The sequence below is a fragment of the Lagopus muta genome, chromosome 28, assembly GCF_023343835.1.
Source record: "Lagopus muta isolate bLagMut1 chromosome 28, bLagMut1 primary, whole genome shotgun sequence".
In the NCBI taxonomy this organism is placed as follows: Eukaryota; Metazoa; Chordata; class Aves; order Galliformes; family Phasianidae; genus Lagopus; species Lagopus muta.
The window spans coordinates 2425076-2441319 of record NC_064460.1 but is presented as its reverse complement, the minus strand read 5'-3'; the positions used below and the strand labels follow the sequence as shown (position 1 = coordinate 2441319).

Below are 16244 nucleotides of genomic sequence, written 5' to 3'. Positions count from 1 at the left end.
GAAGGAGCCGGAGCAGCTCTCAATTTAGCTTTCGAAACAGCCTTCCAGTTGACTAAATGTTTCTGTAACAAACAGCCGCCGCTCCGCGCGCCCTCTCCTGACTCCTGCAGTGCGTGCAGCGAGCGCTGCTTTGCTGCCTGGGCCACATCTGCACCGCCCACTGCAAAACCCCTTCCTTGTGCGAGCACTGGGACAACCCACTGCAAACCCTGTCCTTGTGCGAGCACCCGCTGCGCTCCCCGTTTCACGTCCCCTGCGCTTCCCAATTGATGCAGCATTTTCTGTACACCTTTGGCTTTTTCTTTCTAAAAGCAACTCCGGCGTGGCAATCATGTGAAAACCCCCTGCATGGATACGCCGACCTCTACCTGCTCGTCCTCATCCTTGCCTTTTTCCATCAGAGAAAAGCCAAACGTTTTCACATAAAGGGGCTGTGTGAGGTTGCGGCACAGTTTGCGCACATCACCGCCACCTGAGCGGCTGGAAATTGTTTATTTCCTTTCCAAATGCCCAGAGGGTTTGTATCCAGATAAAGAAATAATAGCTGGCAAAACTCTGTTTTCCAAAACACAAAGAGAATGCACTGCAGGCAGACCAGGGCTCCTGGGGCTGCTCCTGGGACTGGGAAGCCAAAAGCCGAAGGAGCCATTTGGAGGTTTTCCCTTTCTTTCCCATCTTTCCAGCTGTGTGCCATGTTCAGTTCTTGCTTCATAGCGTGACTGACCTGTACTGAGCACAGCCCTGAAGGGTGGGAAGCATCACAGCAGCTCAGCAAAGGTCCACTGACTGCCCATCCTGTTCAACGAGGGGCTGAATGGAGAGCCCAATGCACCCCATGGGGAGGCTGTGGGGTGAGATCTGCGACTGCAGGCATCTGCATGGGACCACAGTTCTCTATGCAGAAACAGCAGAGCAAGATCCAAAGTGAAATAATCCCATTTCAGTGAGAAATAAGGAAGATATAAGGGGTGCTATGGCCCAGACATGGACACAGTACTTTCCACAGAGATGTCACAACTTGAATCCACTCCTGTTCTCCTATTAATAACAGTGCAGACCTTGCTCTAGCAGCCCAGTCTTGATACAAAGAGCACTGTGACTCCCTTTGAGTTGGGCTAGAGAGGAAGGACCTATCTTTTTAGCAGCTTTGTGATGGCACACAGTCTACCTGGATGGCCAGAGCCAGCTGCAGACAGAGCAAAGTGGTCACACCAGCAGACGAGGCGGGTCTGCAGGGGAAGGTGGATTCTTTCCTCCCAAAAAGGCTCAGAAAATACATCAGGAATGGCAACGCTAGTAAATCTTTCCACCCAGCAAGCCATGACCTCAGCTCCCAGCCCTCCTGCAAGAGGCTGGAGGCGATGCTCAGCTCCTCGGTGCCGGTGTGCAGTGAAGGAGTGACGTGGAATAGATTGTGAGAGACCAAAACCTCTCAGCTCTCTGATGCTCAGATTTTTAGCATCAATTCATTTTTATCTTGCAGCCTTCCTAAGCTGGGACAGCACTTGCTCGTGAGCATTGCTTGCTGTGCTGAGCATTCAGAGCCACCACGTCGGGTGCGTGCAGATTACTTTGCTTTAAAGGCCTTGCTGCTTTACAGGTGTCGGCTCTCCCAGTCTGCACCTTCGTTTTTGAAACACCCTGAGCACATGCTCAGCCCTCTCTACAGCCCAGAGAAATGAAGCAAGATGGAAATTCCCATGCTGGGCCGTAGGAGCGTTGCACCACTCTCAGCACTTTTGAAGCAGGGCGAAACTCAAGAATCCTTCCATTGCAGCTTCCCTCCCCCTCCCCGTGGGCTCACAATGCACACCAGTCTATCTCAGTGCCATTTCCCAAGCTCTTCACCAAGAGAAAATGAAAGAACAGGGAAGTACCAAGGGTTGACCGGAGAAGAGGGGAGAGCTGCCCTACTTTGTGACAAACGGAACAGGGAGATGCTGCCCCATCCCTTGGTCCAGGCAGGGCGAAGGCTGGCAGGCTGAGGAGCTGCTGCAATGTGAGCAGAGCGCAGCTGTGTATCCTTATGGTTTAGCAGCACAAAGGCAGGGCCGGGTGAGCAGGAATCAGATAAAGCCACCTGTGCTGTGGGGTGTACAGCAATGCTGGGCCTGCAGTGCTGTGCACGGAGACAGGTTTGTGGGGCAGCAAAGAGAACTTTGTGCTTTGAAGGTGAGAAGCTGAAGCTGAGCATCTGGGCCGCAAACTGGTGAGCATGGGTGACCCAAGAGAGCCTTTTAGTGCTAAGTGAAAAAGGAAAAACTCAAACCCAGAGCGCTGCTGCTTGGAGGAGGGGAGCGGTGCCTACCTGTGGGGAGGTTTTCCTGCTCTGCGTGGCCCACATGCATGGAACGTGAGCGAGAGCCGCTGCCCTGTGTGCCCTTCCCCTCCCAACTGGTGGCTGCCAGGAGCAAGGAAACGAACCCTGTGAGATGGCTCAGTCCAGAGCAGCCCTGCAGCGATGGAGGGGGGTATATCAGAGCACAGTGCCAGCATGGATCAACCAGAGCAGAAATCCCAGGCAGGATGCACCAGGGTGAGGCCGGAGCAGAAATCCTGTGTGCTCCTGGGAAGGCTGCAGCAGAGCAATGCCCGGGGCTGCAGTGCACACCAACATTTGCTGATGGTTCTCCCCACACTCCTGCATACACGAGCAGCTCAAGAGCCGCCTGCAGCCTCCTCTGTTTGCCACCCTCTGCCCTGCGCTTCCCTGGGGCAAGTGGACAGCCAAAACCCCACACATATCAGAGGAACACCACGGAGATGCTCAGCAAAGAGCACAGTGTTAAGAAAGCTCAGAGGGAGACACGTTAAGCCCAGAAGATGGTTTGGAGGAGTACCTTTGTTGTCAGTGCTCATCTGCCCGGCCCGCGTGCGGAGCTGCCTGCTGCCCTTTAGCTTTGTCTCTCTTTCCCCCCAGTGCATTGTGACAGTCCCCAGGGCAGAGCAGCTCTTTAGTGTGGTCTGCACCGTGTGTGGTGAGGAGCCCTGCTCTCTAGCTTTTTTCTCAGTGCAGTTTCCATGCTTGGTTTCAGAATGACGACCTCTGATGTCGCGCTGCCGCGGGCAGCAGCTCTCTCTCGCGCACAAGTGGGTTTATCTTGCATCCTTTCATTTTACTCTCACACCCAGCTGGTGGGCTGACGGCTTTCAAAATAAAATCAAGCTGCCAGGAGGCTCCTGGGGCTCTACCAACCTTTTGCAAAGGCTTTGTTAAAAATGGCCCTTTTCCATCAGTACTCCCATTGGTATAATTGGTCACCTGGGGATTCCCGGACAATGGGTACCCCAGGAGCAGATGCAGCGTGGTGCCCAGCTTTATATCTGCTGGGTGGTGCAGAAAGACTAAAATTGGAGCTGCTTCGAAGCCACCCACGCTCACCCAGGAAGACAAAAGTCCCTCCCTTGGAGCACGAACAGCCCAAACCTCAGCTTTCCAAATGGCACCCAAGCGATCGAAGGGCTGATCCCAATTAATGGCACCAAAAGACAAAGTTGCCGACCCCCTCCTCATGCTGCAAGCGATGCCCGAGCACCAGGGGCAATCAGGGGATCTGTAACATAGGCAGAAATTGCCCCAGCTCTGCACTCAGCATCTCAAAGCACTGGAATTGCCCTCTCCATCCTTGGCAGCGCATCCCCCCCGTGCAACGTTTGCTCTGCACTCGCTGCTCCCAGCACCATCCCTGCAGCAGATGGAGGAGCTCTGAGCAAAAAGAGCTTTTTTGCATCTCGATGGGAAGGCCAGGAGGTTTCACTTGCTGCCGGAGCAGAGAGACTCCGAGGGGGCTGAGAACAAGAGAGCTCACAGAACACCATCATGCGAAATAGCCGTGGGCAGAGAACCTGGGCCGGTTGTTCTGCTGGAAGGACACCACAGCTCACACAATGCAGCACTGTCTTTTCCCTGCTACGCTGGGGGAAATTGGTTTTTCCTCCTTTTAATTGTCCTTCTGTTTGCAAATTGCTCGTGTGTGCTTTTAGTCTCAGTCGCTTCTATTTTAGGAGCGAGGGAAATGGCAAACAAGGAGAGAGAGCAAGTGAAGTTTCCATGAGACTTCTGCCTCCACTGCTGCGACGTGGGACAATCCCTCAGGGCCGACACGAAGCGACACAGCCCCAAATCACCCCCAGCAGCCCACACCCCATGCACAGAGCGTGCTCTGCTCGGATTTATTGCTTCAGAGCAAAAGCCAACAGTTGGAACTCAGTGCACGCCGGGAGCACGCGCAGCATCCGCAGCGCCCATTGCAGAGGGGAAATGCCAGCAGGGACCATTCCCTGCAGAGCCAAGGAAGGAAAACCCCAATGCTGGTCCCCTATGTGATAAAGGGCAGCAATTCCTGGCTGTAACCACTGTGATTTTGAGGGGACACAACTGACAGGACAAAGGCACATGGGTTCCTCTGAGCTGTTGCCATCCTCCTCTTCACCCCACCAAAATAATGGGTCCGCGAACGTCGGAGAAAAGATATCCCCCAACAGGAAAAAAAAGAAGAAAGGGAAAAAAAATAAAGCTCTTAAGAAATAGAAGGTCAAATTTTCTTCTTATGCAACTCCCTCGCAACTTGTAAAACCTAAAGCTGCAGGACATAAATCAACCACTAACTGCCTGGGGTTACAGAGACACTTCCTCTAATAGCACCCGATTGCGTAAGTGCCTTTTAACGGGAGTTTGGCTCTGCTGAAATCTCTGTTAGGGAGAGGCTGAGCAGCCCCTGCTGGGCTGAGGCTTTGTGCAACTTTTTTTGCCTCGCTCCCCTTCTTGGGGATACCCAGGGATCCCCTCTCTCAGCCCCTTTCACACCTGGAGAAAGGTTGGAAGAATCTCTAAGCTCAAACACCGTTTTTCTCCACGGCTGCAATTGGGAGAGAGCAGTGCGATCCCACCCTTCTTCCCATAGCAATGCCAGCTATGGGGTCCTCTGCCCACAGCACATCAGTTCCGGCTGGAAACAGCTTTATTTATATGTTAGTGCCTCCTTTGTTCCCCCCCCCCCCCTCATCCCCCCCATCCCCCATCCAAAAACAAAGACAGAAACCGAGAGAAATCACTGCGCGCCGCTGCTGCTTCGGAGCATCACGTTGTTATGGCCAAAAAACACAACAGGGGAAGGAAAGGCCATCGTGTGTCCCCCGTCCCCCCCCACCCCCCAGTCCATGGGACAGAGCCCTGCACCCAACGCAGCCGTGCTGTTTGTTTGGTGACTGTTCTGCTACGGTTATTTTTAGCTGGTGACGCCTGGGGTATTTCGCTTCAGGATGTCCGGTCTGAGCCTCTTTCTGGGAATCCCATGTTCTCTAATTGTAAACAGCCCCACTCAGTTGCTGCAAGCACTGAGAGGCCCAGACTCATACAGCAGGGCTGTCAGGTGTGAGTCAAACAGGAAGCTGCTGCCGCTTCCACAAGCGAAGCGTCGGGTGTCAAAAAGTGCTCCATTCACACAGCCCCACAGCCCAGCCCAGATCCCACAGCATGGGATGCCCCTGAAGTGGTACCAGCTCCGTCCCTCCTCCAAAATGTTGTCCCTAGGAGAAAAAGGGTTCCTGAGGGCCTCGTGTGTGGATGTTGCTGCAGTGGTGCAAAGGGAGAGGGGATGGGTGAGATGGGGATGGGACCGGGATGAGGATGCTAAAGGAATGAGATGGGGATGAGGATGCTGAGGGAATGGGTTGGGGATCAGTGGGGACAAGGATGCTGGAGGAATGGGATGGGGATGGGGATGCTGAGGGAATGGGATGGAAAGGGGAGGGCACAAGGATACTGAAGGAAAGAAGTCGGGATACTGATGAGGATAGGATGGTGATGCCAATGCAGGAGGTGTGGAGGCACAAGAGGGGACAGGGAGAAGTTATAGCCGTATTTCCCACCCCATGGGGCTGAACTGAAGCAGATGCCAACCCAAGCTCAGAAACTGCCAGGGAGTGGTTTGGTCCCCTGCTAACAGCAGCACACTGCTCCCCCTGTGCACTAAACCAGCTTGGGGTGATCCAAATGCACATGCCTTGTGCCACAGCAGATGGGCATCCAGGTCTGCATCATCCCAGGGTCCAATCACTGTGCAAAGGGATGGAATGTAAGGGCATGGGATGCTAAGACAGCACTGTCAGGACAGGACCTGCCACAGCGACCACAATTTCTGCAGCACACAGGATAGGAAGGCACCAAAACGCGTGTCCTAATTTCACTGTGGCCACAAAGAGCTGCAGCAGCACCAGCAGCCCTTTGCACCCCATCATTTGAGCCCTCAGTTTCCAGCAAGCAGCAGCGATGGCACCGCTTGGGGACCCAGCAACAATGCTCACAGCTCAGATGCTCTAAAGGTCCCAAATGTTAGCAGTGCAACAACAGAGACAGCAAAATCCTCCCTTGTGTTTCTCTGAAGTCGCAGCATCACGGAGACCTCTGCATTGGAAGCAGTTTGTTTTGCATAGGGTAGGAAGGTCAGAGCCAACATCTGCAGCACTGTTACAGGAATCTGATGCTCCTCCAGCCTCCCCAGTGCCAGGAACCCGGTGCACCTTGCAGCTTTTTGGGACTCTTTTGGACATCACATTCCTCAGCCATCCCCCTGCCCATCCCTGCCCTCTGCATGGGCTAAAAACCCAGCGAGGAACTGAGCCAGCTGAGCAGCCCAAGGGAGATTTCATGGCTGAGGAAGGGCAGAGCACAATGCTTACAGAAGGGTAAGGATGGGCAGGATGCTATAAAGCATCCTGTAGGAACCCATCCACCCCAAACATCCCCACAGACCTCAGCACCGAGCTCCCCAGGAGGAGCTGTGCACGGAGCGCAGTTGTACCCATCCTTTATCTGACTCATTTCAGCATCTCAGGGGAAACCCTGGCATCGATAAACAGCGCTCTGCTCTCTGCCTCCACATTCACCAACCGAAATCTGGAGTCTATTTTTAACCCTCTGCCACCCACAGCCGGGAGGGAGCCGGCAGCTCCCCGCACTCGTGCTGTTGTTTACCGGGTGGGTGAAGTGACTGCAGCGCTGGTGAGGTATCGAGCAAAGTGAGACCAAAACAAGAGTGCTGATGTGTCATGCTACCACTTTCCATGCTCGGCGCCTGCACTGTGCCCCCGGATGGGGTATGCAAAACCAGAAAGCTCCCATGTTTTATTTTCCAGCACATCCCCAGATGAGTGCGTTGCTCAGCCTGCTCGTGGGCCACTGCTTGCTGAGGGGCTGGGCTGCATGCATGGCCATGAATGAAGGGGGAAAAGAACACAAGGAGGAGATGGATTCATTCTGCAGCACGGACATGGCACAAAGGCTGCCTGAATCCAGGAGGGCGGGCAGAGCTGCCACTGCTTGGAGCCTTCATGGAGCTTTTTGCACGCTGCTTGTGCACAGGGGAGCGGATGCAGCCTTTGTGGTCAGGGCAGGACGCGGCGTGCTTCCTCCAGTGCTGGAGGATCCAAGAGCACAGCTTCCAGCTTTCCCTTGGGGAAACACCTCCACTCTGACCACTGCGGGAGAGAGGTCTGCTTGTAATTCCTGCCCGAACAAAGGCTGCCTTGAACAGCAGTGTCCCAACCCCACCTCAGCACAACACCTGATGCTTCCTTCCCAAAGCCTCCACGCTCCCTACAAGGCTTTTGACGACCACTGATTCCAGGATGGCTTTAGGAAAATTGCTGGCTGGCTCCTGGCAACATGACTGGGAGCTCTTTTTGCTCTGCTCTCTGCCCATCGCATCACCCTGGGCTCCTTATCCAGCCAGCAGCCAAAGGGCAACACAACGTCACCCAGGAGACATTCTCTCTTTGGGTTTCACGATGGAAACCAACTTAAAAGCACCACGTTGCCTCCCCAGCAGCCCAGAAATAACTCAGAAGATGCAAATCCATCTGGTAGCCCCAGTTGGTCTCCATTTCCCCATTGGAGACGGGGCAGAGCCATGTGTCTGTTCCCGAGCTGCTGGTCCCTCTCTGGTTTTTCCTGCTCCACTGCAGCGTTGTGCTGTAAAACCTTCATTTCCTGACACGCATGGGATGAGGCCAAGGGGTCGTGTTTTGGACAACTTGCCTTTTCCATGGCAACTGGCAATGATGTCAGCAACGTGCAATGATGGGAAGGGGCCAGGGGAATGGTGAGCTCTCCAGGAACTGGGCAGAAGGGGCTGCTGTGCTGGTGCCATGGGTTGGGAGAGCCCTGAAGGCATCTGCCCTCCTCCCAGCCACATCCCTCCATCCATCCCTGTGATGCTCTGTTCACCACCACTGCACAAAACGAAGCATCCAATGCTCTCCCCTGCATGGGTGTCTGCAGGACGTGTCTGTCCTGCGGCTGTGGGTTCTCAGTTCCTCCATTCCCTCTGGTCCTCCAGCTGCTCTCCTCCCCATCACAAACCCTGTCCCTCCAGTAGAGCCCCTTTACAACAGCAAAGTAATTAAAAGCTCCAGCAGATGAGCATGTGGGACACTGATGGCCAGCACCAGCTTGAATGCTCCCACATGGCTGTGTCTGTCTGTCTGTCTGTCCACCTGTCCGGGATTCCTGTGGCTGGAGGGCATCTGCCACCACAGCTCTGAGCACACTGCTACAGCAAAGTCCTGTCTGGGTCAGCTCTGAGATACCAACAAAAACTTCCTATGCATTGAGTTGCCAAGGGATCCCCATCCCAGCTGCCTTTGACACAACTGGAAATCCTATGGAACTCTTTTCCACCCCAGAAGCACCTTTCCAGGTGGGAAGTATCATCAGTTCTGCCCCCATTCCTTATGCTTTACAGACTGACTGACCTGGGCATGCAGCAGCAGCCAGAAGGGAACAAAGCCAGAGGAGCATTGTAGAGATGAGAAGCAAGCTGCTGGGAAGCACAAGCCATGCACCCACAGCAGAGCTCTCACACAAATTTAATGGGTCATCAGTAATAATATTTACCTGCTGCATTCCCACAGGGCAGTTATCTGCCTAAAGATCCCAGCAAGAAAAGAAGCAAACAGGGCAGGCTTGGTCCAGCTGCCTGCTTTAACTCTGTCCATGACGGCAAGTTGTTCAGGTGACCTGATTCAAATGTACCTTCCAAATTGCATCTGGAACAACCCATAGACATCAACAGAACAGCAGGGAGAGACAAACTGGGTGACTGCAGGCATGGATCTGCACCAAGCAGGTCTGTGAAAGCAGAGGGATGCGCTCGTGCTGTTGGTGGTAGCACAAAACTGATGGCAAACGCCATCCAAACCGTGGCAAACCTCATCCAAACAGTGGCAAACACCGTCACAACGGTGACAAACACCATCGAAGCAGTGATGCTGCCTTTTTGGATCTCATTGGGAGATTTCAACCAAATGTGGGGAAATGGCCCCCCACCAGATCTCAGCCCCTCTGGGAACCCAACAACACTGTGATGGGGAAAGGGAAAACAAAACAACCCCACGAGAGGACTTCCAAAAACGCTGCACAAAAAGTGAACACTCAGCAGAGCGAGGTTTCCTGCGCAGTGAGAGTTGGCCGCCGAGCGAACAGGAAATCACTGCTTCCTGCATGCAGAGGAAGTGCCTATCTAATGCCTGTGATCAAAAACAAACAGCGCTTCGATTAAACAAACAAAGGGCCTAAAAACTTCAACAGCTCGCAGCTGGGGTCAGCTCCAGCAGTGGGGGGAAAGCGGCCAAAAATAAGAAGCTTTTCACCTTCAGAAGGGCCCTCGCCCCCTTCCCTGTGCGGCACTGAGGTTGCACTGTGTGCAGGAGGCAGTGGGGGCTGGCGAGCCACATCTGTGTCCCCAAATCTGCTCTCACCCCACAGCATGGAGGGGACAGGGGTGGGCACCATCAATGACCTTAGTGCTTGGGTTTGGTGAAGCGTTGATCAGATGCCCCCTCAACCTTCTCCAAGCAAACAGCACTGGGGCTCTCAGCATTTGCCCATCAGGAGATTCGAGATCCCCACCAGCTCTGCACCCTCCATGAGGTTCTCTCCAACAGTTCCCAGTCTGCCTGGAAGTGGGGAGCGCAGCACTGGGCTCCAATCAACCTTTGGTCAACCTTGGTCAATTGTTGGCCAACCAGGATACTGTCAGCCTTCTGGCCATAGGGCAGACTGCTGGCTCGTGGTCTCTGTGCCTGCTCTTGGATTTGTTTTGAGATTTAATTTCATCTCTAGAAATATTTCCCTTCCAAAGCACTGCAGAGATTCTTTTTGTTCAAATGCAGAATCCCTTATTTCAATATAATGAAGTCAGGCTACAGGGATAGGAATACTTTCTTATTCCAGAGGACTTACAGAACCCAGGCTATAAATCATCCCTGGAAGCAACACGATCGTGAGGCTCTGCTCATCTCAGGGCTGGAGGACACTGCAGGTTGTGCAGTGCCCAGGAACCTCATGCTGTTATTCCAGCTTGCTGCAAACCTTTTGTTTTTGGACAAATCCCAGCTGGGAGATTGATGCGAGGAGGCAGCAGGATCCAGGTGCTGCCCGGCCCCAAGCACAGCGCCAGCCATGCTGGGGGAATGGATCTGTGCAGCCTTCATCCCCTGAATTATGGGCTCTGGGTGTCACCAAATGCTGCACACGTGCTGTTCCCCAGATTTAAAGCACAGCTACAGAGAGCTGGAGGAGGTGGTTTTGCTTCAAGCCCAAAGCAAAGAGTGGGGGTTTTTCCAGCCCTGGCTGAACCCAAAGCTCCAGCATCATTCATTCTGCACACGTCTGATGCTCCAAACTGTCCTGGCTGGAAAAACCCTGCTCTCCCAGCACGAAGCTGAGCACACTAAAAAGAAACAAAGAGGCCGGGGCTGACGCAGGATGGCGTGTTTGAAAGGCAGCACTCCTCTGCATGGCTCCCAGCAAGACGAGATGAGAAATATGGTTCAGGAACAAAGGAGGGCAGGCAGCAAACAAGGCTGACCCACAAGGACAGGGAAAGGACACGGGGACAGCACTGTGCACGCCATCTCCTTGCATCCCCCACCACTTTGCATCTCCAACCACTTTGCATCCCCCACCACCTTGCTTGGCCCTCGCCTTGCTGTGGGTTTGCACCAGCACTGCAAAGCTCATGATGGGTTTTGCAGACCCACACACATCCGCCAGGCCGCGGCGCAGGGCAGGACGCAGCAGCTTTTCCCCTCTGTGCATTCTGCACTCAGAAGATGCCAATGCAGAGAGCAGCAGATCCAACCACAAGCTGATGGAAAAATGATTCCAGCATCACCGATAGCCCCGCAACGGACAGCAAGTATGAAGGGTAGGGGAATGTGCACTGGGGCCTTCCTGTGTGGCCACCACACAAAATCTATTACTGAGCAGTTTGTCCAGTGATATTAAAACCATCAGGTGCAGCCAGCACGAATTTGCTAAGTGCTCACAGCATTGAGGCTTTTTGCCTGGTGCACCTGGTTTGTTAAAAAAATAATTACAGTTTTCCCATTTCCTGCTGTGGAAAGAAAACTTCCTAACTAATCACAGCCAGTTAATATGCATTTAAAGTGCATTCTCCTATGCAACAACGTAACACAAGGTTGTTCCTGTGCAGGAGGATCAGCCTATGGATGCTCCTTTAAATGCTGTCTGCTCCTTCCTAATGCAGAGCTGCAGTCCCATGCTGGAGGATTGAAGGGCTGCTGAGGCTGTTCCATCCCTGGCTGGAAAATCCATGCAACATCCCTGGAAAGTTGATGGCTGCTGTGGAAGCGTTGGCCAATTTCCTCATTGTGCAAGTGCCAAGAACAGAGATGAACTCCTGGAGGCTGCGCTGGAGGGGGCTGTGGGCACTGAGCTGGGGAAGATGGCAGAAGAACTTTGAGCTTTGGGGGCAGGAGCAGCAGCAAAGTTCCCAGTTCCTCCTAATGATGCCTCAGAGCCTTTATCTCCATTTATATAAGCACATCAGCTCCTGCTGGCAGCACAGCTGTCCCAGGCAGCACAGTGGTTCAGGGGGGAGGTTCTCCTGCTGCAGGATCTGGTCGGTGTCACAGCTGATGTTGCTCATTCCATCTCCATCTTTACTTTTGACTTGTGAAGCCCAATGTTATCCCTCAATGGGATTCAGCTGAGTGAGGCAGTTTTCTTTTAGCTGAAGGACTCTGATCCTCCCTGGAATGGAGCAGCTCTTCCACAATCACCCAACCCCAAACCTCTCCCCCTACAGCTCCCATCCCATATCCAGATACCCCATAGCATTGCCCAGAGCTGCTGCATACAGCAGAGCTCCCTAGGAGCAAATGCCACAAACACAGATGGGATGGGAGGTTGCATTGGACCAAGAAATGTGATTTTAAGGAGGAAAAAAAAGCTCAGCACACATCCAGGCTGCTCTGACACAGTGCTCTGAATGAATTTTACACAACAGGTGCTGCTCTTTCATACCTTGTGTGATAATTCCCTGGCTGTAACACCCAGAATCACACTCGATACCAGGAGGTTTCTCCTTTCATAGCCTCCCATTGCCTGCTCAGGGCACAAAACCCATCTCCTCAGCCTTGCATCTACAGCTGATGGCACAGGTTTTTCTGTTTCTTCCTCCAAAGAATTCAGCTCCCATGAGATTAAAGCACACTGAAGGCTCAGCACTGCCCAGGCACCCCACTGGTGGCCAAAGCCTGTCCAGAGCTGCTTTCCTACAGCAGTCACACCACTCAGCATCTGACCTACTTTTCCTGTTCTCAGCTGCACTCTTCCAGTGCTTTTTAACATGAAATCCCATTGCTTGCACATGCCCAGGTTTACCCTGTTAACCTACATTTCTCTCTGTCGGTGCCTTTTCCCTGTTTTCCATCAGCTGCTCCTAAAGCCCCCACCAGGAGGATTCCATTCATCCAGATTAGAAGCACAATCAAATATTCCTATTGCTTGGGCTGAGTGGTTGCCAGAAGTGCCTCCTCCTCCTCCACATCTTCATCCTCTTCCTCCAGCCACCACCAGGTTTGTCCCCTTCACCTGGATGGATTCCTGCTGACATGGAATCCATCCTTACTGTGGTTATCCCACACCTCCCCTCTATGTTCCAGAGCAGGAGGGGCAGCAATGTGAGAAGCTCACCTGTAATAAAACTTTGAGGCTTTCTTATCTGGTTTTGGCACAGAGGATTATGACAGGCTTTAGGGGCTGCTCTTTTCCATGCCCGGTCCCAAAGACCTCAGGCACCCCGTGGCATTTCCCAGACTGAGATACTATTTCCTACGAATCAGATTTCAGCACAGACAGCAGATCCTGGAGACAGATGGAGACAAGGAGGAAAATCCCCACGTGAAAGCTGAGACATCGATTGCAGCGTCTGGGCTGGACTGGGCTGCTCAGTCCTTTGCAGGGGCTGTAACACATCTGGCACTGCTGCCCTCTGCCCCTCTGTACCACAGGGCTGCACAGCCCACGTGCATCACCTGTAACTTATTCTGCATGTTGCATTTCTCCCCATTCCCCAAAGTAAGGTGATGATACAGAATTCGAGTCATTCAGAGAACAGAGGAGCAGACACAAGCAGGACAGGGGCTGCTCTGACCTCAACATCCTTTGGAATTACAGCCCCTGCTCTTTTGTTCCCATTGTCACCTGGGCACTGAGAGCAAAACAACAGATGAAAAGTGCACAGCAGCAGAGGCGAAGAGGGAGTGCCTGGTGAGTGAGCACACAAAGTGCACGCAGAACCCAGAGAGAGCAAGCACCTTAAAGGAGATTGCTGTGAGACCAGAGATAGCTGATCAGCTGTGATAGCTGATAGCCAGGGGGAGAAGGGGGAAGGCACCAGGAATGGGGAACAGAGCCCTTCTGGTGCACATCAAACACAGCACATGTCCTGGGCAGCCCAGGCCAGGGGAGCTGCTCTGGAGGAGCTGGCAGGTCTTCACTGTGCTTCCTTGCAGCATGCAATCCCTTGTGTTGACCTGGATTAGGCCTGAGTGTCTGTCATGGTGAATTGCTTGGGCTTTCCTGGGAGGTGAGACCAGGATCTGTATTGCAGGCAAGCCAGCAACCCCAGTGCTTGCCCTGAACTCCCTTAACTAACAAAACCTGCATCCTTGGTTTTGCCTCCTGTTCTCTGTGCAGGAAACAGTGCTGCAGCCCCAGTCTGCGCTGCTCCCCGCGGCCCCACGTCACCAATCCCTGCACGGCGGAGCTCCCTGCTGCTCCAGCCCATCTCTTGCTTTGCTGCTTAAAACAGGAAAAGGCAGAAAGCAGAGGAGGGGTGCAGCCCCCACACTGTGCAGCCCCCACCTCCAAAACCACACACCTGGCATCACAGCACAGCCCTCCTGCAGCGCAGCTCCTGGGAAACACGGTTGCATCACGTTTGTTTTTGCTTCGCTTTGCTTTGGAGAGGAGGATTCCTCCCACCATGCTGAGCAGCCGGCGTCATACAGCTGGCCCAGGTGACACAGGTGACAATGCCACCCACAGATGGGACGGTGCAATGGGGATGTGGGGAGAGCACAGTGAGGACAGCACGATGGGGACGGCGCAATGGGGATGTTACAGTGGGGACATGGGGACAGCGCAGTGGGGATGGTACAGTGGGGACATGGGGACAGTGCAATAGGGATGGTACAGTGGGGACATAGGGGCGCAATGGGGATGGCACAATGGGGATATAGGGACGGCACGACGGGGACAACATTGGCACCAGCTCAGCTTGGGTTGGGTTGGAGCAGTTGGGGCACTTTGCAGCATCACGCGCGTGGGACCCCCAGTACTCACCGTGGCTTTGTCCTTGCATCCAGAGGAGTTAAAGCCCTTGGAGATGCGGTCGCATTGTCCGAGATGTGCTGGGGGGGGGGGAAGGCAGCTGCTTTCTTTATATCTCAAGATTCACTGAAGTTCAGGAAGAGAGAGAGAGAAAAGAGAAGGGAAGGCGAAAGGGGAGGGACTGAGCAAAGGGCCCAGAGGCCGTATAGAATGACAATGGAAGGAAATGCTTTATCAAACCTAGAAAGCCAACCCTGTCCTGGGAACACAGAGGGAGAAAAAAAAAAAAAAAAACAACTTGCCGAAGAAAAGCGAGTTCAGCTGCCTCGGTTCCTCCCTTGGCAGCAGCCCTCCTCCCCCATCCCCTCACTGCAAACACAATGCGAGCCGAAAGCGTCCGGCTCCAACACTTTTTTTTTTCATTAAACAGAGAGAAGTTTCAGTTCTTTAAGAAAAAAAAAAAAAGAAATCCAACAACCAAACCCTGCCCGGGAATGGGAATGTGACGCTCTTCCCCCTCCCCCGGCTGCAGCCTTCCAAGTTTCTATGAGTCAAACGTTTGCAATGTGTTACCGAAATGTTACCAAGCTGGAATGCGGCATCCGAGAGGGTTTGGCCAATAAAACTTTTGTTTGTTGGTTGGGAGAAAGCGTCACCAGCACAGAACGCCGCTCCTCTTCCTTTTGCTCTGCCCATCCGGGTGCTGTGTTCAAGGTGCTCGTCGAGGGGCCATCGATGCTCCCGATGGGAAATGGTGCTGCGAAGGGAGATGCTGAGGGGAATGGTAAATCTGATGCTGCAGGTGGGGAATTGGAAGGAGATGTGAAATGGTGGGGCTGTTCTGCAGCACGGTGAGGGCGGGCCCAAAGCTCAGCACCCAAAGCGCTGCAGGCAGGTTTTGGATCAGCAAAATGCTATTCCTCACCCCACAGCTCCTGGGTACATCATAGCTTCATGGGATGGCTTGGAAGGGACCTCCATCCCAAAATGTGGGACAACTGAGCACCATCTTTATAGCATTTTCCAGAAGCATCTGCTATTGGTTTGCATGCATCAGCATCTCAATTTCTTTCCTCCAGAACCCAGCAGCATAACAAGGAATGCTTTCTTGTGATGTTAACCACCATAAGCAACACCCTCCTTTGGCTGTGCTTAGCTCCTGGAAATGGATCACTGCTATGCATTTTATGCCTTTCAAATCTAGGAAACCCAACACTTCCCAGTGTCCCTAAACACACAGCAGGTAGGAATTAGACGATCTTTAAGGTCCCTTCCAACCCAACCATCCCATGGTTCTATGATGATGGGATGTGATAGCACTGGATTTTGATTTTTGGGCTGGAGAACCATCACCGACCTGTCCAGCCCATGCATGTTTTCTCCTTTGATGCCTCAAAATGGCAGGAGCAACAACATTGACATTCAACAGAATGGAACTGGGAAGACCTATCAGACTTCTGTGTCTTTCTCCCCACATATAGAGGTGCTCCAGGCAGCTCTGTCCTGAAGGAGCCCTACAGTTCCCAGGTCCAATCATTCTGCACACAGAATTGTCCTGGAATTGTGTTTTTGGCACCGGGTGAATTTTACCACACCTGCA

The 16244-nt window shown here is 53.2% G+C and overlaps 1 protein-coding gene across 5 annotated transcripts in view; it reads right to left on the bottom strand.

The window, feature by feature from the left end:
* Positions 1-15537, bottom strand: part of HDAC7 (histone deacetylase 7) — a 60616-nt gene extending 45079 nt beyond the window's left edge. The window contains exons 1-2 of one of the 5 annotated variants that reach the window (XM_048928447.1): positions 15218-15537; positions 14657-14724 (exon numbers count right to left, since the gene is read on the bottom strand). In XM_048928447.1, coding sequence (XP_048784404.1) covers positions 14657-14724; positions 15218-15340 — 191 coding nt within the window. In that variant the 5' untranslated portion in view covers positions 15341-15537. Of the gene's footprint in view, positions 1-2840; positions 3516-14656; positions 15069-15217 lie in introns of those variants that run through there. The other 4 variants (XM_048928446.1, XM_048928448.1, XM_048928452.1 and 1 more) reach the window with 4 other exon arrangements.
* Between the last annotated feature and the right edge of the window lie 707 nt (positions 15538-16244).